Source organism: Artibeus jamaicensis, unplaced genomic scaffold, assembly GCF_021234435.1.
Source record: "Artibeus jamaicensis isolate MK-2021 breed Jamaican fruit bat unplaced genomic scaffold, CSHL_Jam_final contig_475, whole genome shotgun sequence".
In the NCBI taxonomy this organism is placed as follows: Eukaryota; Metazoa; Chordata; class Mammalia; order Chiroptera; family Phyllostomidae; genus Artibeus; species Artibeus jamaicensis.
In genome coordinates this window covers 3,102,893-3,127,490 of record NW_026521852.1, presented here as the reverse complement: position 1 = coordinate 3,127,490, position 24,598 = coordinate 3,102,893, and the positions used below count along the sequence as shown (strand labels likewise).

At 57.3% G+C, this 24,598-nt stretch overlaps 1 protein-coding gene across 4 annotated transcripts in view; it reads left to right on the top strand.

Annotated features, from left to right (window-relative positions):
* Nucleotides 1–24,328, top strand: part of TMCC2 (transmembrane and coiled-coil domain family 2) — a 33,772-nt gene extending 9,444 nt beyond the window's left edge. For 2 of the 4 annotated variants that reach the window (XM_037155394.2, XM_037155395.2), the window contains exons 2-5: nucleotides 2,441–2,986; nucleotides 20,933–21,873; nucleotides 22,942–23,077; nucleotides 23,574–24,328. In XM_037155394.2, coding sequence (XP_037011289.2) covers nucleotides 2,441–2,986; nucleotides 20,933–21,873; nucleotides 22,942–23,077; nucleotides 23,574–23,885 — 1,935 coding nt within the window. In that variant the 3' untranslated portion in view covers nucleotides 23,886–24,328. Of the gene's footprint in view, nucleotides 1–2,440; nucleotides 2,987–13,644; nucleotides 13,867–14,580; nucleotides 14,779–20,932; nucleotides 21,874–22,941; nucleotides 23,078–23,573 lie in introns of those variants that run through there. The other 2 variants (XM_037155397.2, XM_037155396.2) reach the window with 2 other exon arrangements.
* Nucleotides 24,329–24,598: the final 270 nt, after the last annotated feature.

The window sequence follows — 24,598 nt, the reverse complement described above, 5'->3', positions numbered from 1 at the left end:
GTGATCAGGGGCTGTTCCTCACAGATGTGGCCCAGGGAGCCCCAGTGACCAGGCTCAGAGTTTTCGCTTAGAAGTCACAGATTGTGGGCTCTCCCCTGGTCCTCGAGTTCCAGCCCTCCTCCCGTGGCTCTGAAGCTCTGCCTGGCCAGATGAGTCAGCCCCCCCCCCCCCCCCCCCGACAGAAGCAGCTTTCTGGAATCACACCACATGTTGCCTCGCCCTGGCCAAGTGGTCCAGCTGCCTCCCTGAGCAGCCCCGCCTGGGAGCAGCTGGGGAGTCCCAGCAGCAGAGCTGAGAGGGCAGGCTGAGGCCTGGCAGTGAGGGGCCCCAGGGCCGCTTTGGTTTATTTCAATGTGAGGGGAAGGACATTCATTTGGACAGCAGGTGTTGATATGTGTGCTAAAGAAGTGGTCGCATTACTGACTACACTAAAGGTATGCCCCTAGGAGTTTATTTACTTGTTTAACAGTTTGTTGTAAAGGACAGAGATGAGCAGCCAGATGAAGCGGTACATCTTCATCTCATGAAGAGTGAGGTCTGGAAGGTCCCAAGTATAGGAGCTTTTATCCCAAAGAACTGGGGTGTGTCGCACCCTCTTGGCATGTGGATGTATTCACCGACTCAGGAGCTCCAATGAAGTTTATTTTATTGCCAACCATGTCAGGAATGAGATTGGGTCCCAATAGAAGAAAGTTGTGCTAGAGTTCTATAGACAAAGGGAGGTTTATTTATTTCATGCAGCAAGAATCCAGGATAGGCATTTACAACTGGTTTGGTGGCATGATAGGGTCAAGTTCCCAGGCGTCCTATTTTGGGGGGCTCTACACACGAATACATATGTGTTCATGTGTGTGCATGAGCACACACGTGCACACATGTGCCTTTATATCATGCCAGTTATCATGTGGCAGGATGGCTGTTACATACCTAGGCATTTCCTCCACATTCCAGTTAGGAAGCAGTAGGAAGGGCCAGGCCCTCGATCAGGAAAACAAGTCTATAGAAACTCTCACCTTGTTTTTCTTTGGTCAAAACTGTGTCAAGTGGCAACTCCTAGCTGCAGAGGAGTCTGATGAAGCAAGAATTTTTAGCAAGTTACATGAAGGCTATTCAGTTTGGTTAAGAAAGAAAATGGGAAAGACATTGAGCAGGCAATCAGCAGTGTCTGCTATGACAGTGTAGCCTGATTGTGATTCTGATTTTCCCACAGTGTAGCAATGAGGCCTCTCTGCAAATGGATGCCTGGTGGTCTAGAGCAGGGGTTCCCAACCCAGTACTGGTCTGTGGCCTGTTAGAAACTGGGCTGCACAGCAGGAGGTGAGCAGTGGGCCAGTGAAGTTGCATCTGTATTTACAGCCACTACCCATTGTTCACATTACTGTCTGTGCTCCGCCTCCTGTCAGAACAGCACCAGCATTAGATTCTCATAGGAGCACAAACCCCACTGTGAACTGCGCATGTGAGGGACCTGGGTTGCGCGCTCCTTGTGAGAATCTAGTGCTTGATGATCTGAGGTGGAGCTGAGGCAGTGATGCTAGTGCTGGGGAGCAGCTGCAAATACAGACTATCATCAGCAGAGAGGTTTGACTGCACTGAGACCATAATAAATCAATTACTGCCCTGACTGGTGTAGCTCAGTGGATTGAGCGTGGGCCTGCGAACCAAAAGATCACGGTTCGATTCCCAGTCAGGGCGCATGCCTGGGTGGCAGGCCAGCTCCCAGCAGGGGATGCACAAGAGGCAACCATACATTGATGTTTCTCTCCCTCTCTCCTTCCCTTCCCCTCCCCTCTAAAGATAAATAAAGAAAATCTTTTTAAAAAATTCATTGCTGTCAGACTCATATCAAAACCCTATCAGTGAGTGACAGACGACAATTAAGCTGCATCTGGTGGCAAGCTATAAAGCCATCCCTCCCCTCTGTCCCCATTCTGTAGAAAATCTTCCACAAAATCAGTCCCTGGTGCCAAAAAAGTTGGGGACCACTGGTCTAGAGGAGCACGTGCAGCTTGAAGAAGGACCTACTCAAAATGAGGGAAGAACTGGGGGCGGGGGGAGAATTGGGCCAGAGAGATACAACCTCACGAGCCCAGCGCTGGCTGCGTGTGCCTCTGAGCCCCAGACTAGCCACAAGACTCCCATGACCAGTAGCCATGAACTGACTCCCATGACCAGTAGCCGTGAACTTATGTGTGGACGAGGAGCGTCCTGTGGGGAGCCACAGGTGTATTTCTTTGGGATGAAAGGAGTAGGTCTGGGTCACCACCTTTCTGCAAGGTGTGATCTTTTAGGTGTGATGCGCTACTTATAGGGTCTTCCAGATTCAGACAGCCGTAGTAGCGACACTGGTCACCCAAGAGCAGAAGCCTCTCTTTGTCCCCATCACCTGGACATTCAGGAGCTTTCCACTCACCAGGACTCTTTGTCTCTCCCTCTTAAGAAAATCCAGCAGCTCTCAGAGGGCTCCATGTTTGGCCACGGTCTGAAGCATCTGTTCCACAGCCGCCGCCGGTCACGAGAGCGGGAGCATCAGACGTCTCAGGAGTCGCAGCAGCAGCAGCAGCAGCAGCAGCAGCAGGGTGTGTCTGACCATGATTCCCCCGACGAGAAGGAGCGGTCCCCCGAGATGCACCGGGTCTCCTATGCCATGTCCCTGCACGACCTGCCCGCCCGGCCCACCGCCTTCAACCGCGTGCTGCAACAGATCCGCTCCCGGCCCTCCATCAAGCGGGGCGCCAGCTTGCACAGCAGTAGTGGGGGCAGCAGCGGGGGTGGCAGCAGGCGTGCCAAGAGCAGCTCCCTGGAGCCCCAGCGCGGCAGCCCCCACCTGCTGCGCAAGGCCCCCCAGGACAGCAGCCTGGCCGCCATCCTGCACCAACACCAGTGCCGGCCCCGTTCCTCGTCCACCACCGACACAGCCCTGCTGCTGGCAGATGGTGGCAGCGTGTACCTCTTGGCCGAGGAGGCTGAGGGCCTCGGGGACAAGGTGAGACTGGGCAGGGGAGGGCCTTCCAGGTGGGCGGCTACTCAGAGGCAAGCGCCACCTTGGGGCAGGGGGTGGCTTCAGGACCTGGAGAGCTGAGCTGGGGGCCCTGCCTGGTGGGTGTGAGCACCCTGCTGCCTGCAGAACTGTCCACCTGGTTGAAGGAGTCAGAGGTAAACTAAGCCCAAAGCAAGAGATGATCCCAAAGAACTAATTTTTGTTTCTTTCACAACTACATTTTGTTCAGGCTGATACTAATTTTTTGCTTGCTTTCCTTAAACTTGCTGTTGAGAGGCAGTCAATGTGCTGGTTAAGAGCACAATCCTGGTTCAGGACTGCACGTAGCAGCTGCATCAGTCACTCAACCTCTTCGTGCCTCAGTTTCCCCAATTGCAAATGGGGTACTAATAGTAGCCTTATTGTAGAATTACTGGTGAATGGGTTCATCTGTGTAAAATACTTGGAATGGAGTGTGGTACAGTATCATTTTTATTATTATCACCAACCAAAGAAGATAGGAGAGAAATTAATGAAGTATTGTTTAGTAAGGAGAAAATCTAATTTGGTACTTCCTGAATTTCTGTATTCATTCTTTTATTCATGTAACAAGTATTTATTGAATAGTTGTTACATGCTGTAAGAATGAACAAGCCAGCAGTGCTGTCCTCATGGAGCTCACTGAATAGAGGGGAGACAGCTGGGTGAGAGGACAGAGTGGGGTGGTGAGGCTGTGAGAACTGCAGGGAAATGCGGGTGGGAGGGGGAGTTAGCAGGGAAGTTCCGGAGGAAGCCGTCCCGATGACTCTCGGAGGAATGTAATTTAGCCAGGGAAGAACTGGGCGGAGGGGACCGGGGGCTGGACAGTGCAGCACGTACCAAAGCAAGTAAGCTCTGGTGCCGGGGGCCACTAGGAGTTTACAGCGGCTGGAGTGTCCAGCACTTTGGGGGGACTGACAGGCTAAGGCCAGTGGGACATGGAGAGGAGGAGACAAACTCAGAAGGCTTTTGGTAGTTAGAATCAATCATACACGTTGAGAAGTGGGTATGGAAGCAAAGGAAGGGAGAGAGTAGAGGGTGAGCCCAGGGTTTAGGGACAGCATTCTCTAGCTGAGGAAACACAGGGAAGGAGCACATTTGGGAGGAAAGCGAGGAACTCAGTTTTGCTGTCGATCAACTACAGAGCACCAGCCAGCCGACGGGTTTATGGGCCGAGGTCCCGGGTGCAGCTAGCACCTGCAAGTCAGCACTGAGCTTGAAATCATGGGTGTGGATGAGCCCCTGGAAGGGCATGTGTTGAGTGAGAAGGAGACCAAGGACAGATCTGACGTATAAGGGACAGAGCAGCCACATGCAGAAGTAAACCTGGAGAGCAAAAGGCAAATTTGGAGGAGGAGGAAGTAATCAACAGAGGGAATGTGGCAGGGGCACAGGTCAGATCAGAATTTGGAAATGCAGATGAGTAGTCTCAAATGAAGGGAGGGGGTCATTGGTAACCAGCAAGTAACCAGCTTGGGGCATTGCGGAGATGGTGGAAGGGGAGGCAGCCTGTGTAGCTAGTCTGGGGAGGAGAGAGGTCAGCGATAGTGGCCTGAGGCAGTTTGGGTTTTGGTGGGTTTAAGAGATGGACAAGGAGGGCTGCAGATCCCATAGGGCCTGGTAGGCCAGGAAAAGGGCTTCTGGTTTTTTTTCTCAAGTGAGACAGGAGGTCCTTAGAAGGTTTTATGCAGATGAGTGACACCTTTTAAGAGATCACTATGGCTGCTGCAGGGAGAACCGGCTGTGAGCCAGGGGGTGAGCATGGAGCCCGCTGGAAAGCTGTTGGCATGTGCCAGGGGCGGGGTGGTGGCAGCTTGCAGCGGGTGGGAGTGCTGGAGGTAAGGAGAAGTGGCTGGATCTGGATTTGCTTCAGAGACCGAGCTACCTCCATTCCTGACAGATGCGGGGCATGATGGGGAGCCGGCAAAGGTGGCATACATGTTTTTGGCCTGGCAGCTGCAAAGAAGAAAAATTGCCATGAACTGAGTTGGGGGAAAAGGGCAAGTGGAACAGATATTTGGCAAGTGCTATGGGGATAGAAATCAGAGCAGGTATGAGATGTGTTTCATCTGAGGTAACTATTAAACACCCATGTGGAAATGCTAAGCAGTCAGATGAATGAATGTGGAGTCTTGGGGAGAGATCCAGGCTAGAAGTGTACATTTGGGAGTTGTCAGTTTATAGATAGTATTTAATATGATGGCACTGGACCATTTGCAAGCAAAGTTTCAACTGTGAAGAAGTCTGTTCCAAGAGTGAGCTCTGGGTGTATCACCAGAAGGGCGATATGGCCTTGCGGATGCAGACTCCCGGGGGCCGGGCCAGCACAGCCTTCGACCCTGTACGGGCACTCATTCTGCCTGTAAAGCAGCCGGGCCCACCACTCACTGCTGAGTTGGCAAATATTTGAAAAAATCAAACTAGAACAGTCCTGGCAAGTGAAGGTCTCTGGTACTACAGTCACTTTACAAAGAAAGAGAATGTGAACCTTATTTGTCTCCATGCCTGGAGCAGATGGAACTGGAGGGCAGTGGGTCCCCCGGAAAGCTGGGAGGGCTTGTAGATGTTTGCCGACTGGCAGTGCCAGGGCAGGGGCTGGGGTGGGTGCAGACAGCTGGGGAGCTCCTGCGGGGCTTTCCCCATGGCTGACGTTTGGCCTTAGCACTGCCCTGGGGACACCCGGAGGGCAGGCAGGGCTTCTTCTTGCTGCTGGTGAAGACCGGGCCCAGAGACTCGGGTGGGCTGACTGGGGGGTGGTTCCCTGGGCTCAGGGTGTGACAGGGGAAACACGGCGCTCCTGTGATTGTTTTCTGTTCTTATTTAGAACCTTCCCCTTTCCAAGCTTTGTCATGAGTGCTGCCTGGTTCATCTTTTTTTTCCCCCAAAGATTTTATTTATTTACTTTTAGAGAGAGGGGAAGGGAGGGAGAGAAACATCCATATGGTAGAGAAATGTCTATCTAATGCTTCTCGAAGGCCCCCAGTGTGGACCTGAGTGGGAATCATACTGGTGACCAGAAGACACCCAGCCCCCTGAGCACACGAGTCAGGGCTGCCTGGTTAATCCTGACAACATCTCCATGAGGTGCCAGAGCAGGTAGTATGATCTCCGCTTTATAGACGTATAGACTGAGGCTTGGAGGAATGAAGAGGCTGCTTGTCCGAGGGCACCTAGCTCGATCATGGCAGGGAGAAGACTAGACCCCACGTTTCTAGTGCATCCACAAGATCGAACTGAGATTTGAAGTCACCCAAACCACTAGAGACCGTTTTGTGCAAGATCCACAGGTTTGCCTCAGGCCAGGGAGGGTGACTGGATCTCTTGGCTGCCTCTTCCCTTCAGTTATACAGATTTCTTAACCAGGGGCTGTCCTCCCAGGGACAGGTGTGGCCCTGGGGTTCCTGAGCGGGGGCTACTTCCAGGTCAGGGGAGGGGCCTGCTCTCTCAGCTGACTTGCCCAGACCCAGAGGCCATTGGTTGGTGTGCTAGGCTGTGGTGCTTCCACCCTGGTGTCTGGGCATGAATAGAAGGTATTCTTCTCTGTCTAGTAAACACAGCCCCACGTGCTCTCTGCAAGCTACTAGCATCTATTTTTAATTCAAGAGCCTCCCCCATTGTGCACACCCCTTGTCATTGTTTAGAATGTGTCAGCTGGCTTTCGGACCAGAGCCCTGAGGGTGGTGGGGTGGTTGAGTCAGCAACACACCCTGGAGGCAGCTAAAGTTCCTGAGCTGTCCTGGAGAGGCTTACCCTGCCCCCAACCTAAGAAAGTAGGAGACCTGGAGCTGGGGTTCGACAGAGGGCCAGTTAGGGGCCCTCGGTCCCAGCAGCGATTCAGCCTTGGTGGCGGAGCCTGTTGGTCATTCTTCCCTCCACACCCAGTTAGCCGTCTTTGAGGCTGTACCTTAAATGACTTCCCTGTAAAACAAAAAGAAGTTGTCATCTTAGCCTCACCATTCTGCTTTCTGTTATTTATGGGACACTGAAGCAAGGAAACCACTTTGTCTTATACCTGTAAAGTGGAAAAAAACGTCTTTTGTTGGCGCACTGGGGCATTGGCAGGTGAAGACAGCGCACAGGTGATGTGACTCCGGGGCTTTCCATCCGTGCGCGGCCCTAACTGCCGGGAGGGCTGGCAGTGGGGAGCTCGGTAACGTGTGCCGTGGCGGTGGATGTGGGCCGCTGGTTCCTCAGCAGTTGATCCCCACCCTCTATTTTTTGCTTGGTTTTGTTTTGTTTTTTGCTGAGCAGCACTTCCTGGAAAAAGTGGCCTTGGGAAAACTGAGTAACTTCCGTCCTGCTTTCATTACCTGGGAGTGGGTCAGCGGCCTGTGTCCCTGCCCTGCTGCCCCTTCCAAGTCTGGCTGGCTCAGGGCTTCCCTCTCGGCCTGGTTCAAAGCCTCTTCCCAGCTGTCACCACGCTCCTCCCACCCCTTCTGGGCTGTGCGGGGCGTGCCCAGCAGAGGTGGATTGCACAGAGGTGCTGGGTTTACCACTCACTCTGCGAGGAGCCCCTGGCTTTGCCCTGCTCGCCCTTCCCTGCTGTGCAGGGCCCTTGGTCCCCTCTGAGGATGAGGAGCCGTGGTGGGGTGGGAGCTGGCAGCCTCAGGAGACCAGCATGAACAGGCCTAGGGGCAGGAGGGCTTCTCCTCACAGGCCAGCCTGCTGCCCCAGGGCTCTGAGGGCTGGCTGGGTGGGGGGAGGACCAGGTGCTACTCAGTGAGGAGGTGGAGAGATGATGTCATGACTGGACACTTCCCTGCGGCCTCCAGGAAGTGTTATCTCCAGGCCCCAGGTGGGGAAAACAGTTGCCTTCAGCTTATCACGTAAACCAGAGCAAATTCTGGAAGCCTGTTACACTCCTCCCCCAGATTTATCCCACAACAAGATTTCTCCTCTGCCCTGGTGCAGAGAAGCACCCCTGTGTGCTCCGAGGGGCTGGCCCGGGAGGGGCTGCCCTCTGCCCTAGGCTTTCACCAGGAAGACAGACCTTGGCAGGTGCCAGGGTCTCTGGTTTATTCATGTCTGGGAGCCTGCTGGGTTCAGTGTTGGGCGGGGTCAGCTCTGCTCGGAGAGGTTTCCAACCCTGTCCCTGTGGCGGCCGGGGGAGGCCAGGGGTGCCTCAGCCTGCCCGCCAAGTGCACACCCTCTAGAGTTGTGTGCGCTGCCCTGTTCACAGTCACTCGCTCGTGTGCCTGCTCGAGTCTGCCAGCCTGAACTCACACCCAGTTGCTGGGAAGGGCAGCTGCCGTCTCTCCCTCCTCCACGCATCTCAGCTTGTCTTCCTGTCTCTCTTCCTCCCTGTGTGGAAAGGTTTCTCAGGCAGAGTGGAGCCAGAGGCAGCCAGCCCAGTGGCCTCAGAAGAGCCTCCAAGGCCAAGGCAAGGCAGCTCTGTGATTGGCCATGAACTCTCACTTCCTGCTCCGGTGATTAAAAGCCCCTATTTCCCAGGGTCCCAGAGGCCCCACCACAGCAGCCTGTCTCGTGGTACCTGGCAAGCGAAGTAATGCACAACCCAGGGAGTGCAGTCCACGAGGTCATGATAACTTTGCAGGGTGGCAAACGGTACACTGATTGTGGCGGTTGCTTGGAAGGCATATAAATGTTGAGTCATCATGTTATACACCTGAAACTCATGCAATATTGTATGTCAGTTACACTTCGGTTTTTAAAAAGGTTCTCCCTTCAGTGTGACTTGACTTACACAGATTCAAGGGAAGGCTCTTGCCTTTTAGGGGTCCTGCCCAGTCAGGAGAGGGGCCAGAAAACGAGGACCCTGCCCCTTGCCTAAAGCTCTGACACCAGACAGCATAAGCAGCAGCTTCCTACTTACTTCTAGAACAGGACTGTGGGCTCAGTTAGTTGCCCAGCAGATAACTGACCTCTAGAGTTAGCCTTTATTCATCTTTTTCCCACTGACATCCATGCCTTTTTGTTCTTGTCGTTGTTTTTAAGATTTTATTTATTTATTTTCAGGGAGAGGGGAAGAGAGGGAGAGAAATATCCGTGTGGTTGTCTCTAGTGCACCCCCAACTGGGAGCCTGGCCCACAATCCAGGCATTGGGCATATGCCTTGACTGGGAGTGGAACCAGCGACCCTTTGGTTCACCGGCCAGCACTCGATCCACTGAGCCACACCAGCCAGGGCCATGCCTTTCTTTCTAGATAGAAAGTACCCAGTGCTCTCCAGATGAGTGCTGGCTGTTGATAGTACAGAATTCCCCAGGGTACAGTTAGGTAATATCCAAATTACCTAGCTGAGACCTGATGTCTTGCATTCTGAACCTACTTGTCTCTGAGCTCAGGCCTAAACCCTGGGGGAGACCCTGTGGCTCTCTACAGCCCTTGGGGGCTGAGATGATGCCCCCCAGACACAGGTGGGAGACACCAGTCAGATCCCCAGACTTCTCCCTCAGGGTCCTCAGCCTCAGCCTCATGCTGGTCTCCCTCAGACATGTGTGCCCCAGCACTGCCCAGGGGACATTGCGCTGGAGGCTCAGGTGTCAGCCCCCATGCCAGAGATGATAGCAGTCGACAGCAAGAGGAGCTCTGTCATCTGGTTCCAGACGGCAAGGAGCCGGCGCTGGTGCTGTGGGCATGGGTCACGGGAGCTGGCACAAGTCTCCCTACCTACCAGGCACATTCCTCCCCGATCCAGCACATCCCTGAGTTGTGAAACATGAGCCTCGTTCCCTCTGGTGCCAGATGAGGCAATGGAAATACAGTATCATGAACCTGACCCCTGCTTCTGCCTCTTCTTTCTTTTCAAAGGCACAGTTTGGGCTTTCTCTATTTATATCCCTCGGGGCAGAGGGCTCTGAGATAGAAGCAGTGATGAGTGCACACCACCTATTGCATTCCTTCTAGGCTCCCAGGGAACCAAGGGCTCCCCTGCTTTGCAGGGGGGGGGGGTTAGAGGCAAGGAGTGAAGTTTTGAGGACAGTAGCTGTCTCCGACACCCCTTCTTTCCCCAGCAACAGGTGCTGGGGTGTTGCGAGCATCTGGTGTGACTGTTCGTGGTGCTCCTGTTTCCTGCCTCCTGCAGAGGCTGACTCAGATGCCTCTGCTCCTTCGTCCTTTTTGACCTTCGCCCAAGTCTGGGTTTGGGGAATAATCACTGTATCCTTTCCCATCTCTCCAGATACCCCACCATCAGGACCCCAGAGTTTGGGCCAGCATCCATAGCTAGTGAATAATTCAGCACGCTCAGCAAAAGCTAACTCGGATCCGAAGTGATACTGTGGCAGGAGGCTGCCCGGGGCGGCTGGAAAGGCGAGCCCTGCCCTGGAAAGACCAGTGCTCTGTAATGGTAACTTCATTATATAAGGTTTCTGCCCTGCCTGAGAAGGCAGGAGCTTCACACCCAAATATTATCTGGGTCCTATGACTCCTCGGGGGCTCAGTGGCGTCCTGGGCGTGCCCCTGGGATGCGTCTCTCTGAGCCTTCCCGGAGAGCTCGGCGGCGCACGGAGTGCTTCCCTGTAGGTTTCTCCCGCGGTCGCTCGTGCCAGCCTACGGCAGAGCCGTGGGACAGGAGGATGCCTCAGCCCTCTCTGTTCAGTGAGGAACCCTTCTAAGTTATTCTTGGCAACTGGGGTGGAGTGGAGGGTGCACTGTTTCCTAAAAATTGCCCCAGAAAAAGGCAGGGTTTCTCTCCGGATCACTTTTCCTTGGACCTGTCCTCAACATCCCCTCCCCCAGGAAAACAGGGTGGCTGTGAAAGTCCTGGCATCATCCTTCCGACCTGCCTGGCACCAGTTCTGATTTTTTTTAAATGACCTACTTGCGTGATTCTCTCCACTGCCCAGCGTCTAGCTCACGACTGTGCCCGAGGACTCCCCAGACAGGGGTGGCATTAGATGGGCAAAGGACCAGTGGGTGGCAGCAATGGTCTCCTCCCTCCGCGGGAGCCGCTGAAAGGTGGCGTGGTGTGTGCTCGTGGTGCTGCCCCGTGGCCTGTCTGCGGGGGCCTCTCTGTGTGTGTCTCCAGCCCCTCAGCTGGGCCTCTCCACGTGCTCCTAGGAAACATGCCCACCTTGGCTCTCCAGCTCACCTTAAAGAAGATGAGTCTTCCTCCTACATTTCCCCTGAGGGTGGCAGGCCTTGATCCTTGGTGACATTAGTTTCTAAGAAAATGCACTTGCTGGCTGGGTCCATGAGTTAGTGTTAGGGGAGAGGCTTCTGAGTACGGGCCGCCTCCCAAACCCGAGTCCAGCAGACGAGCCTTAGAGAGAACAGAGCCCTTCGCAGGGGACCCTGACTCGGAGCCCTTCACAGCACATTTGGAGCCTGAGGGTTTTTTTTAAGGCCTCACCTTATGTTCTAAGCTGCTAAATTTAGCTGCTTTTCAGCTCCTAAAGCCTATGACTTCTCAGGTTTCCCATTATCCAGCATGTGTGGTTCATGGTTTTTTGGGTTTTTTTCCCTAAGACAAAAAAGTAAGTGGGAAGACTTAAAAAGGAGGGAGTTGTGGGGGAATGAAGAGCAATAACAAGGGCAAAGAAAGACAAGAAAAAAATTTAATGTTTAGAGTATTAAAGAAAGAAGATGTATGGCATGAAAATTAAGGGAGGGGAGAAGAAAACTAGACTAAGGGAACCCAGTGAAAGAGCGGGCTGGAGCTGCTGGACAGGCAGAGAGGACGGCCCCGTGAGCAGGCCCTGGGCTTCTGTCCAGGGTCCCTCCAGGACGACAGAAGCCCATCTGTCGCCCCCAGACTCAGGCTAACTCACAAAAGTGGAGAGAGCGAGGCCAGAGACACCTGCCACCGCTCCGCCGCCTGAGCCTGTGCATTGGCAGCAACTACCTGCCCTGACCAAGGTGGGGCCTGCATCTCTGCTGGGCCACAGAGCAGGCGGGAGGGAAGCCAGGGCATGGCTGGGACTTACCAGAGAGGACACGTAGCGGCACTTCCTGAGCAGCACCTCCTCTTTGCCAAAGGACAGCTGCTTTCTGGTGCCTGTCCCTTCAGAGCCTGTGGTTCTCGCCCCCCCCCGGTGCTTTTCCTGTGGCCACCAGCCCCACTCACTGTACTCCCAGGGCAGCCATTTTTCTGTTGCAGAGTCTTCCCAGTACATTCTAAAATGACTGTGCTTGAGGTGTGGGGGTGGGTGGCGCATGTGTACACAGGTGGTAAGGAGGCCTCAGGACCAGCCATCTATTTCAGTGAAACCTGTGACTTGTCATGTTCCCATTTCAACTTCGCTACAGCCCAGAAGCAGCTAGCAAATTAAGGCTGGGCTTCAGAAAGCATCTCCAGGGCTCAGCTCATTCCCACTCTCCCCGATCTCCCAACTCCAGGGGCTCACTCCCGGGGGCCTCTTCCTTGGGGCCTCCTCTTGTGGTGGAGAAGCAGATTGTATGAGGCCACATAGCTGGGGACTGACAGCAGCCTCCGACTCCCCGCCCTCCGCTGTGCCACCGAAAGTCTCGGCCAGCACCCAGGGAAGGACATGTCCTCCTGCTGCACACGCACTTCCAGCCAGGGCTTCCCAAGTCCCCAGTCCTCAGGTACTCCCTCCCACTGTTGTGAACACTGAGCATCAAAGCCTGTGCTGACTTGACCAAGGGCCTATAGCAAGTCTGGAACTGGGACCCAGACGCTGGGCTGGCAGCACCTTCCCATCCTGAGGCCTGGGGCCCGTGCCCCCTCCCACCGCCACCCCAGAGAAGGAAGCAGACTTGGGAACATTTCTTGCACGCAGAGACAAAAACAGACTCTAAAGGAAAAGGGACCTCTCTCCTGCTGGCTTGCCTGGCAGGCATCCCCCTGGTTCCTGATTGTTCCTTCCCTCTTAGCCGACTATGGCCGTGCTGTGTGGCCTTGTAGAAAGCTCCTTTGGGTGCCTCGGCAGCCTGGGGAGTGAGGCCTACGAGGTCTCGGGAGAGAGCCCCAGGGCTCAGCTCCTGCAGCCCCTCCCACCCCAGTCTCCTGCTGCCACCTCTTCTCCCTCTTCTCTTTCTTGGGTTGTAAGGAAAGGTTACAGCTCCTAGCTTGGGGCCCCAGAGAGGAGGAGGTAGGGGCATGGTCATGAATGTGAGAGGCCTGGCTGCCCCATTGCTACTACAGAGAGGGACTGTCTCCTGTTGCCGCTCAGTGAGATGGCCACGCAGTCATTTCACAGACACAGATGTCGAGGGAGGGTCAGTCTTCTGCTAGGCCCAGGGAAGGGTCGGGACATCTTTAAGATCTGATCCCCACCTTCCTAGGAACAGTGAGACTGAGACCCAAGGCCTATTTATACATAACCATAGTGTAAGAGCACCAGTGCCCGGGGCCAAAGGCTTGAGAGAAAACTGAGGGAGATCATCTTTTATAGACAGAGAGAGGGCTGCCAGAGTGCTCCCTGACCCCACGTGTTAGCTGGCCCCGGAAACCAGAGCCTGTGTTTTGCTTTTGCTAGGCTCCTGTCCTCACAAACCCCAAGTCATCCACCGCCACAAATATTTGTAAGGTTCCGCGCACGCCCCGGGTGTGGGCACTCCTGCTCCTGGTGTTCTGACTGCAGGGCCTGGCTCCGGGCCCGAGATAGTGCTGGGCCCGTCTTATCTCCCCACACCTTCTTGAGGCTGGGGCCACCTGTCAGCACGATCCGTGTTGACCCTCAGTATTTAACCAAGTCCCTCACCAGGCTCAGGTGGGTGCAGAATCCATGTCTTCTTTGACTGGTGACTCTGCCAAGCGAAGCTGCCCTTAGACTCAGCAGAGCCCTGAGGTCTGTGGCCTCCCCACCACCCTCCTCACAGCTTGCTCTCCTCAACTGTGAACCTCTGACCCCCTCTGCTGGACACTCCCAGGATTTCCTGCTGGGGCTGTCAAGATGAAGGCCAAGGAGCAAGAGGCTGCTGTGAGTTCACAGTTCAGTTTTATCTTGGGTGTACTTCCAGGGAAGTACTCTGGAGGTGGGGTGGGGGCAGGGCAGGGAACGGGAAGCAGAAGCTTGTGGAGAAGCAGCTGCAGTGGTGTCCAGAGCAGAGAGTGGGTTTCCAGGAGAGGCTCTCGGGGCAGAGGGATGAGGCAGGCCGCGGTCTGGTTACCGCAGAGGGAGCGTGCCTTGAGCGCGGCAGCGCCGCAAGGCAGTGGGCAAGGCAGTGGGGAGAGAGGCAGAGGACTCCCCCTGAGCTGGCTGGGGGAGCTATTTAAGGCTCTAGCCCTTGGGACATTGGAGAGCCCTGAGTCCTGGGAGCCTGGTCGGGAGGCCGAGTTCCACTAGAAGGCTGAAGAAGGGAGGTGAGGGGCCTGTGCCTCTGTCAGCAGGGCTGTGATGGTGGGAGGTACTTCTAGGCTTGCACCCCAGGAGGGGACAGGCAGAGTACCCACTTGGGAGGATGAGTGATGCAGGTGCATGTGTACTAGAGCTGCTTCCTGTCACACCTGGATGTCCTCCTGTACACCGAACTCACAGCTGGACTCGGGGACAGGCAAGGCATGCTGGCCAGTACCTCATCGGAGCTTGGTCTATCCGCTCGGTGAACCCTTTTGTCTCCTCCCAGGTGGGAAGGAGCACACAGGCCCCGGAGGCGGGGTAATCTCCCCGAGCAATCCACCCTAATCCCAGGCCGCGCGCAGACCGGAGATGGCGGCGGCAGAGCCTGGGAGCTCTGGCATCCCCGCTCACAGACCCCGGCTTTCCTCGGCAAGCCCGGTGCTGCCTAGGGACTGTGACCCTGGGGCCCTGGCACAGCCTGCAGAAAGCTGGGGCCCCAGAGCCCCTGGCACCTCGTCACCAGGACAGCTTCGGGAAATGGTACTCACACAGGTGCGGCCCCAGGGGGTGGAAGGAGAGAAGCTCACAGGTGTGGCTGGGTGAAGGGAGAGAGCTGCTTCTGCAGAGTGTCAGGAGGGCTGTGCTCCTCCCCCCCCCCCCCCCGGCCTCAGGGTGCGGCACTTTCTCCTCTCTGATGTAGAGAACTCTGGGTGGGACAAGGGAGGAGGCGCAGGTTGACTAGTGCTGGGAGGGCCTCCGCGGTCAGGCAAGGGGGCCTCCTGCAAGAGGGGAGAGAAGCCTGGCACAGGTGTTTCCAGAACTGGTGGCCATGAGTAACTCCACCTGGTGCCAGAGAAGCTGACAGGATGTTCAATAGAAGGCGTGTTCCTGGTCGTGGTCGTTTCTGTCCCCAGAGAAGCAGTTTTTAGGGAGAGGGGAGTGTGATGGTCCAGTGAACACAGACCCCAGGCGGGCAGTGGAGGAGTCCAGAAGGAGCAAAGTGCAGGGCTCTTGGGGCTTTTGGAGAATTCAGAGGAGGTTGGGGGGCCGCTCCGGGGTCCTGATCAGGGATCTGTGGGTGTGAGGAGACTGTAAGCCATTTGTGTGGACAGAGGGGCGCTGTTCTCAGCAAGGTAGGAATGAGGCAACTGGGGGAAGGGTGTGGTTTTGAGTCGAACCCTGGGTAGACCTCTGGTGGAAGGTCTGGAAGCTGAGGGCCAGATGAGAGGAGTGTTGCTCCCTAGGAAGAAAGAGCAGCCCACGGGGTCAGGGTGGGACAGAGCGCTCGTTGGCTGCAGGAGGAGGCCGATTAAAGCCTCAACTGGTGCCCAGCCTTCCTGAGATCATAAAAGGGTATGTGAATGTGTTTCCTCCACTCTGCGCCTCAGAGTCCGTGTGAGGGCGTGATTGCTAGTAAACCACTGAAGGCCTGTTATGCCTCGGGAGAGCCAGGAACCTTGTGCACCTGCCCCTCGAATCCCCCTTGTGGTGGCTAGGGCATCCTGCAGGAGTTTTTCACCCTGCTCCCCCCACCCCTGTGAGCAGACCCAAGTCGACACGCACACGGCCTCACATGCACACTGTTATCCAAGCCTTCGCCTCGCAGCCCTCTGCAGGAAAGCCGCTTAGGCTCCCAGGACCGGTGGAACAACTGGGTGGGCTGGCGCCCTCCCCCACACCTTCCTCGCCTGGCCATGCTTGGGTCTGCAGTGTTGCCCCAGTGTTTCGGGCAGGAAGAGAGAGAGCAGCCCACCCAGCAGCTGGGCCGCCAGTTTGGGAGAATGGGCAGCCCCTGATGCCAGGTCAGAGAGCCGGGTGATTTTCCTGCCTGCTCCGGCTGCAGTGCCAGGTTGGCATGGGAGATGTCAGACTCCCTCCCTCCCAGCTGCCTCTTTGTGCGGAAGGATTTTCGCTGGCTGCAGCTTTTCCTCCCCATCTGGCCTGGCCGACCTCTCTTTCCCTCTGAAACTCACAGAAAAAGGGGTCTGGGTGCTCTCCGTCCCAAGAAGGGTGCTTAGAAGCTCAGGCCAGAAGTCAGCAGACACAAGCATCGTGCTATCACCTGGGACTGAGCTTCCAGCACAGCTCACCTGCTGGGCCTTTAGGCCCCAGAAGCCCTAGCCCTCCCTGCTTAGGGCAGTATCTGCATGGACCTCAATCGGCTTGGCCAGACCCATGGGCAAGGCAGGCTTGACACCTGACCCCCCTAGTTCCCCGCCCTGGGAGGGGACCTGAGGGCCACCTGTTCCTGAATACAGGGCTGCCCTGCTCTCCTGAAGGGGACATAGGACTCCCAGAGCTCTTTTCTTTTTGCGTGTGTAAGGGGGACCTGCTTTAGTGCTGCCTTTGCAACCCCGGAGCAGATGGCATGGTCAGGAGGGCCCCATCTCTGTGTCAGCCAGCTCTGGGAGCCCTGGCAGGAGCGCTTTGTAAATCCAGGGAGGTGCTGCCTGTCCCTGGGGGAGGGGCGTCGGCCTAGGAGCCCCCCCACCCCAAGTCCCCCAGGCACCAGGGACTAGAGGTGTGGAGCACACCTTCAGTTAGGGCCCTTTCCCTCTCTCACACAGTGGGGGCCTCTCCCCACAGTGGCGTGGGGGCCTGGACACTTTCTGTCTGCAGTGTGGGTACTGCCGGCCGCAGGGACGCAGGCCGCTGGGCTAGTGTTCAGAGGAAGAGCCGCTGTCCTGTATTTGGGCCAGGTTGACACGCAGACATGAGCTCAGGCGGGAGGCCTGGGAGTCAGGGCCGGGGAGGCCCTCAGATCTGGCTGGGTGCCTAATCTGGCTCTGCTTTGAGTTGCTGCAAGAGGGTGGGGAGGAGAGTCCAGGACCGGGGAGGCTACGTGGAGGGGCGCCGAGCTGTGGCAGGTCTCCCGGGGCAGGGGGACAAAAAGAGGAAGTCGGGCCCTGGACACTTAAGACAGCGTCCCCGTTCTGGCCCTTGCAGAGTGTTCATCAGCTTGGAGCCGAGTCTCTGTTGGAACGAGGTCTTTGATCCCAGCCCTGGCTGGTGGGCATGCTACACAGGGAGCGCAACATGATTGCCTGGCATAGCGGGGCTGGTGGAAGAGGCGTGGGCCTCCCTCCACAGTCTCTTCTTAGAAGTTGCTCAGCCTGAGCACAGGGGCCCGGTGCCTGTGGAGAGTCCAGCCCCTGTCAGACAGGAGAGTGGGGCCTGGGGCCACAGTGCTGGGGCCACAGCTCCGGGTGTGGTGCTGGTGGCTGGGCCCTGTGAGGCCATGATGGTTTGAGAGGGGAACATGCTGCCCCTGCGGCCCACCCACGTCCATGCTCTCTGGCTGGGGGACTCCGGGAGTTTCACCTGTTGGCGACTGGGGGTTGAGTGATCAGCATTGCTGTTCTTGTTAGTCTCCCAGAACTTTCTAGACCAAAACTTCTGCTCTGGCGAAAACGTAACTGTAAGTTGAAGGCCAGGCGCCATCCCTCAGACCATTCCACGGTAGGACCCTGGGCCCAGGCTGGCAGGCCGGGCCTTCCGTACCCAGGATGTGCAGCCCTTGGGTTCGGGACACTGTCACCCCCCACAGGAAGCCAGTGCCCACTGAGCAGTCACTCTTTTGTCTCCTTCCCCCAGCCCTGGCAACCCTGACTCTGCCTTCTGTGTCTGTGGATTTAACTGTTCTGGACGTTTCATATAGAGGGAGCCACTCAGTGTGTGACCTTCCGGATCTGGTGCTGTCACGTAGTGTGACGGCCTGGGGCTTGCCGTGTTAGGGCACTCACTCCTTTTATGGCCAGTGATGTCCTTTGAGTGGGCAGACTGGTTTTGTTCGCCCACCCACTAGCTAATGGGCGTTTGAGTCCCGTCCGCCCGCTGGCTATTGTGAGTCACTACTGCTGTGAGCAGGTGTATGTGCGCAGATACCTGAACACCTGCTTCCAGTTCTCTGGGTCTGCACCTGGGCGTGGAACAGCTGGTCGTGCGGCGATTCTACGTTTAACTTTTTGAGGAATCGCCAGGCTGTTTCCCACAGCAGCTGCTCCACTTGACATTCCCTCCGTGAGGTTCCGATTCTCCACAGCCTCGCCAACAGTTGCCTTCCTTTTTAGAATTACAGCCATTCCAGTGCATATGGAGTACCGCTTAACTTACTCTTACTTGGTTGTGAGCACCTCCGCAGGCTCTGAGCTTGTGCTGTCCTTGGCGCCTCACGCGCCATGTCCCGCTCCACCCTCCGGACAGCCCTTGGATGCAGGTAGAATCATACTCCTTTTCTAGATGAGGAAACCGGGCCCCAGAAAAGTTACTGACACATCCAAGGACCCACAGCTGGCGAGTGACAGCCAGGACTGCGTGCCGCCGTCCGACTGCAGGTTCAGGCCCCTTCTGCTTCCGGGACGAGGCCACGCTTCACTGCTGCTGCTGCGGATCTCTGCCTCCTCCTCTCTCCACTCCTCGGCACGGCTTTCTCGTTCTTGTCGTGTTCTCATTGTCCTTCTTGGTCAAAGCGTCTTCCCTTCTTGTACCTCTGCCCGTCTCCTGCCTGCTCCTTGGCTCTTTGTCCCTCAGCCGCCCCATCCCCTTTCAGTCCTGAAAGGACACTGCTCTGGGGGTGCCGAGGGCAGGGCAGGGCGGACCCCTCCCTCCTGCATGTCGCCTTCCTTCATGGCTGGGACAGTGAAGGGGATGTGCTGTGACTGGCAGGCTTCAGTGGAGGGGCAGTGAGGGGCTGGTGTCCTGCTGCAGGATCCCCAGGCTTGAGTCGGGGCCCAGGGCAGAGAAGGGGCGGGCAGGGCACCACGGAGGCCCCAGCTGGTTTTCCTGGTGTCTGTCTGCCTCTCATCCACGGGGATTTCACAGCCAGCTGTAACTCCGCTTTCCACTTCTAAGCTAGATGGACTCTAGACCCGGGCACAGCTTCTGGCTGCCAGCGCAGAGCTGTCTCACACTCCCTTTCCACAGCATTTTCCAGTCCTCGCCTGATGGAGCTGAGCAGAGGACGGCGCGCTGGGCCCCGGGCGGCGTTGCGGCCGACCCAGACTCCTCTTCCGGGCGTCCTTGCCCCGCTCAGAGCCTGGGGAAAGGGAAAGAGTCCGGTCTTTTTGGACAGCGCAGTGGCCGTATGAAAGGATCAAGTTCCTTGATTGGAAAACTGTGTGCTGCACACAGAACTTAATTTTGTATAGTTCAACATCTATATGACCACATCAGTACTGAGTGAATTTGCAGGTATAGTGTCTCAAATAAATTTTACCCCCAACATAGAGTTGCCCAGCCTAGACCAGGCAGCTGGGGGTGCCTCCTGCTTGCCCTGCGCGCCCTGCACACCCTGCACACCCTGCACGTGGCACGGGGTCTGCTCAGGCTTATCTGGCGACCTCACCACAGACCTGGGAGTAGCTGTGATTGCCCCTGTGTCACAGGGGAGGATGCTGTGACCTGGAAGGGCCCCCTGAGGAAGCCCATGCGGGGCCGCCCGGAGTTTGGCGGGGCTGTTGCTTAACAGTATTTTCTGATACCTTTGACCTTGGCTGTTTCCAGTCCTGGTGCGCGTGACCGGGCCACTTGCCCTGCCCCACCCCCTTCACACAAAGAGCGATGATCTGACCCGGCCACACTGGGCTGTGCGGTGTGTAAAAATACTTGGGGTTAGCCATTTCCTGCTGTTTCCGCTGTTGCATGGCGATAAAGACACTGGGGGCTCGGCCATGCAACTAGACCCTCCAGTCGGCCAGGGGGCTCAGCCCCGGGACAGGGCTCCTGGCCCACCTGCCCTCACCTGACCTGCCTTTCCGTCTTTCCCGTCTTCTGAGACCTTCCCCTTTCCCCCACCCCACCTCCTTTATCAGTCTCTCCTTTTTCTTCCTGCCACCCCAATGCGCTGGGGGAGCCTGTGTGCCTTCTGGCAAGGAAAAGGGACTGCCGCCTCTCCTGCACATTCACCCTCTTCCCAGCCGGGAAGCTGGTAGCCCCGGGCCCCCACGTCTGTGCCTGTCTTAGCCTGTTGGTTACTTCTGGGACCTGAGTCTCAGGGCCCTGGCCATCAGGGCGGGGGCAGGGGGTGCGCCTGTCTCAGTTCTGGGAGACGGATGGGCAGGGTGGGTGCTCCCACCATGATGAAGCGGAAGAGGTTGCTGACAGCTCCAGAGAGCTGGGAGGTAAGGGGGGCCGGCAGGGGTGTCAGCGGAGGCGGTGACCCACAGAGTTGTATCAGGAGCTGGGGCGTGGAGGGGCTTTCTGTGCTGGCTCTGGGGCCAGAGTGCAGGTGCTGGTTGGTTCTGAGGGGGGAGGCCTGCTCAAGGCAGCAGCCATTGGGGAGGCTGGTTGGAGGGACAGTTTGCCTCATCCCTGAGAAACTGGCCCCGTGACTCTCCGATGAAGTCTCAGACCTGCTCAGTCTGTGGGGCGGAGCAGCGGGAGCTCCGGGCCGGGGTTCTGTCCTCTCGCAGCTGTGTGTCCCTGAGCAACTTGCTTGAACTCTCTGACCTGCAGGAGGAACAGAGCTGCCTGGACAGCCTGTCTCTGGTGTGTGGGGATTAGTGAGGTGACAGGTGGCAGCGGTAAGGGAATACTGTTGTAATCGTTGTTGTTCTTCTGAACGCTCTTTCTGAAGTTTTCCATTCATCTGCCTCCATTTCCTAGGAGAGAAACCAAGTCCAGAGGTGTCGGGGCCCCTGAGCGAACCCTGGCTCCCTCTCCTGGTTTCATGATTTACCCAGGCTTCCTCTACTGCCTTCTTCCCTAGGTGGACAAGGGGGACCTCGTGGCCCTGAGCCTTCCTGGTGGCCCTGGCCATGGTGACACTGACATCCCCATCAGCCTAGATGTGCCGGACGGGACCCCAGACCCTCAGCGGACCAAGGCCGCCATCGACCACCTGCACCAGAAGATTCTGAAGATCACGGAGCAGATCAGGATCGAGCAGGAGGCACGTGACGACAATGTGGCCGAGTACCTAAAGCTGGCCAACAACGCGGACAAGCAGCAGGTGTCGCGCATCAAGCAGGTGTTCGAGAAGAAGAACCAGAAGTCTGCTCAGACCATCGCCCAGCTGCACAAGAAGCTGGAGCACTACCGCCGGCGCCTGCGGGAGATCGAGCAGAACGGGCCCTCGCGGCAGCCCAAGGACGTGCTGCGGGACATGCAGCAGGGGCTGAAGGACGTGGGCGCCAACATGCGCGCGGGCATCAGTGGCTTTGGGGGCGGTGTGGTGGAGGGCGTCAAGGGCAGCCTCTCCGGCCTCTCGCAGGCCACCCACACCGCCGTGGTGTCCAAGCCCCGGGAGTTCGCCAGCCTGATCCGCAACAAGTTTGGCAGTGCTGACAACATTGCCCACCTGAAGGACCCTCTGGAGGATGGGCCCCCCGAGGAGGCAGCCCGGGCGCTGAGTGGCAGTGCCACCCTCGTGTCCAGCCCCAAGTACGGCAGCGATGACGAGTGCTCCAGCGCCAGTGCCAGCTCTGCCGGGGCCGGCAGCAACTCTGGGGCTGGGCCCCCTGGGGCGCTGGGGAGCCCCAAGTCGAACACGCTGTATGGGGCCCCTGGAAACCTGGATGCTTTGCTGGAAGAGCTGCGAGAGATCAAGGAGGGACAGTCCCACCTGGAGGACTCGATGGAGGACCTGAAGGCTCAGCTGCAAAGGGACTACACCTGCATGACCCAGTGCCTGCAGGAGGAGCGCTACAGGTAGGTGCTGCTTCCACCCTTGCTGCCGCCCGGTAATTTCAGACGCAGGGCTGTGGGGGCAGGTGGAAGAGCATCAGAAGGGTCCCGGGCTGCTGGGAGGCACCAGGGAGAGGCGCTGAGGAGCCTTCCTGCAGACCAGTCTGAGCAGCTGGGTGGCGGGTGTGCAGAGACCTCCTTCCTGTGAAAGGAAGTCTCTGCCTGTCTCGGGGGCTGTGAGCATCGCCACTGTTGCTTATGTGGTCAGTGTGCAGAAGGGGAAACGGAGGCAGGGACCAGCTACATAGCTTCTCCTCTGTTACGAGCACTGATTCTGGAGCCAGGCTACCTGGGTTCAAATCCCAGCTCTACTCTTCTCTCCACCTTGAGCAAAGTCCTAACTGCACTCTGCACCTGGTTTCCTTGTCTGTGAGGTGAGAATAACATGAATCTCCACTTGAAGCGTCTGAGAATGAAATGAGACCAAACCTGTGAGGTTAGAGGGTGTAAATACCTGTCATGGCCAGTGTAACTCGAGTCGGTCCCTCCTCCCCTCTGCCCACCGACTCTCCTGCTCCATGCCTCTAGTGTGGCGTTGGCACTTGCTCCCTGAGCCCTTCGGGGTTCTATCCTTAGTGCCTTTTCTCATTTACATCTGTGAAGAAGGCTTGGAAAACCTCGGGGAAGCCCTGCTGGAAAACTACCCACCCCCACCTAAGCGTCGTCTTGCAATGCCTGTGCTTTCAGAGCTTGGGCCGTACTGTACACCCCTGTGTGCCTGGTGGCAGGAGAGCACCTGAGCTCGGGGCAAATGCCTTGACCTCTCCGTGCCTCCGTTTTCTCATCTGTAAAATGGGGGTGACTAGTGCTCACCTTGTGGGGTTGTAGGGATGACCCTGCGAGATCACCTGGGGGCGTGCTCCGTGCGGCCCCCCTGACGTGCTGCGGAAGCGGAGCCGTTCGTGTTGCATCTGCGGTGGGGCTGACACGCGCGGCTGGTGGCATCGTTGTTGAGAACAAATGGACCTGGTCCTGGGGAGAGAAGGGGGGCTCAGGAGCCAGGCCCGGTGTCACGCCTTCTCCCTCTTCCAGGTACGAACGGCTGGAGGAGCAACTGAACGACCTGACTGAGCTTCACCAGAACGAGATGACCAACCTGAAGCAGGAGCTGGCCAGCATGGAGGAGAAGGTGGCCTACCAGTCCTACGAGAGGGCTCGGGACATCCAGGTGCAACCAGGGCCCCAGCCCGGGGAGGTCCCAGATGTGCCGATAGAGCCGGCAGCAGCCAGAGGGGGAGGGTTTACCAAGTGGGGGATGATGGGCACCGACAGTTCCATCAGCTGGGGCAGATGGACCCACGGATGAAGAGGACCCATGGACTAAGATGGTGGGGTGGAGAGAGGAGCAAGGCAGGCCTAGGGCAGAGAGTGTGCCCTGTGCACAGGCGAACTGACTGGCGAGGGCTGCTGTGCACACCCAGACCTTTGATGGCCGCCTCGCCAGTGAATGGTAGGAGTTTCCGAGTGCCTCCAGAGGAAGTTGGGTCGGGTTAGCTCCTCCTCTTCCATGGCAGTCAGGACTCCATTTTTTTACTAGCCTCCCCAAGTAGTCGCAAGTCAAGGGCTCTTCCCCCAGCTGTAGCTGCTCAGCCTGTCCCTGCCTGGCCTTCAGCAGGGGCACGCTGTGCACGGCCCCTCCCACGACCCACCCCTCTGCCCCACAGGAGGCCGTGGAGTCCTGCCTGACCCGGGTCACGAAGCTGGAGCTGCAGCAGCAGCAGCAGCAAGTGGTGCAGCTGGAGGGTGTGGAGAACGCCAACGCCAGGGCGCTGCTGGGCAAGTTTATCAACGTGATCCTGGCACTCATGGCTGTGCTTCTGGTGTTCGTGTCCACCATTGCCAACTTTATCACGCCCCTCATGAAGACGCGCCTGCGCATCACCAGCACCGCCCTCCTGGTCCTCATGCTCTTCCTCCTCTGGAAGCACTGGGACTCCCTCACCTACCTCCTGGAGCACGTGCTGCTGCCCAGCTGAGTGGCCAGCTGGTCCCCACCCCGTGCTCCCCCGGCCCCCTCTGGGGACTCCCTGCTCCCTTGGATTTTTCACGTGTCTGGTTTGGCTTCCTGCCCAAACCGTCCATTCCAGCGGCTCCTGTCCCTTCTCTGTTCTTGCTTCCGTCTGACGCCTTGTACCTGTTGGCCTAAAGGGAGCCTTTGAAGGAAGCCCTGGCTTGAGGCAGTGGGGACATCTGTGGCCAAATGGAGCAGAGGTCACCAGGATGGACTGTTTGGATTATAGTCGCACAAGAAATCTCCGCTGACTTGAATGCTGCCAGTTGGAGGCCAGTGAGAATAGGAGCAGGAGAGAGCCATGCCTCAGCTTTCCCAGCAGAGAGCCCGCCTGGTGGCAGCCACAGCTCCCCCCTGTGGAGATGGTTAAGACGAGGAGGGTGGGCGATGGGAGGCTCTGCTGGCCCCAGAGAGGGTAGGGCATCTCTGGGCCAGAGGGAAGTCTCAGCCCACCCACCCCTCCTTCCTCCAGAGCTGGTTTGAGGCAGGGTTCTGGGCTGGGCCCTTTGGGGAGCCAAAGGTTGCAGGCTCTGGAGGTCAGGTGGGTGTGGCTTTGGACTTGTGTTTTCCCTGTTGTTCTTTCCGCCTGTCACTGGACCTGCTCTTTTCAGGGAAACAGGCCCAGGGGCCCTGAGCCTCAGCCTACGGGGCCCTTAGGCCTCTGGGACCACTTGGGTT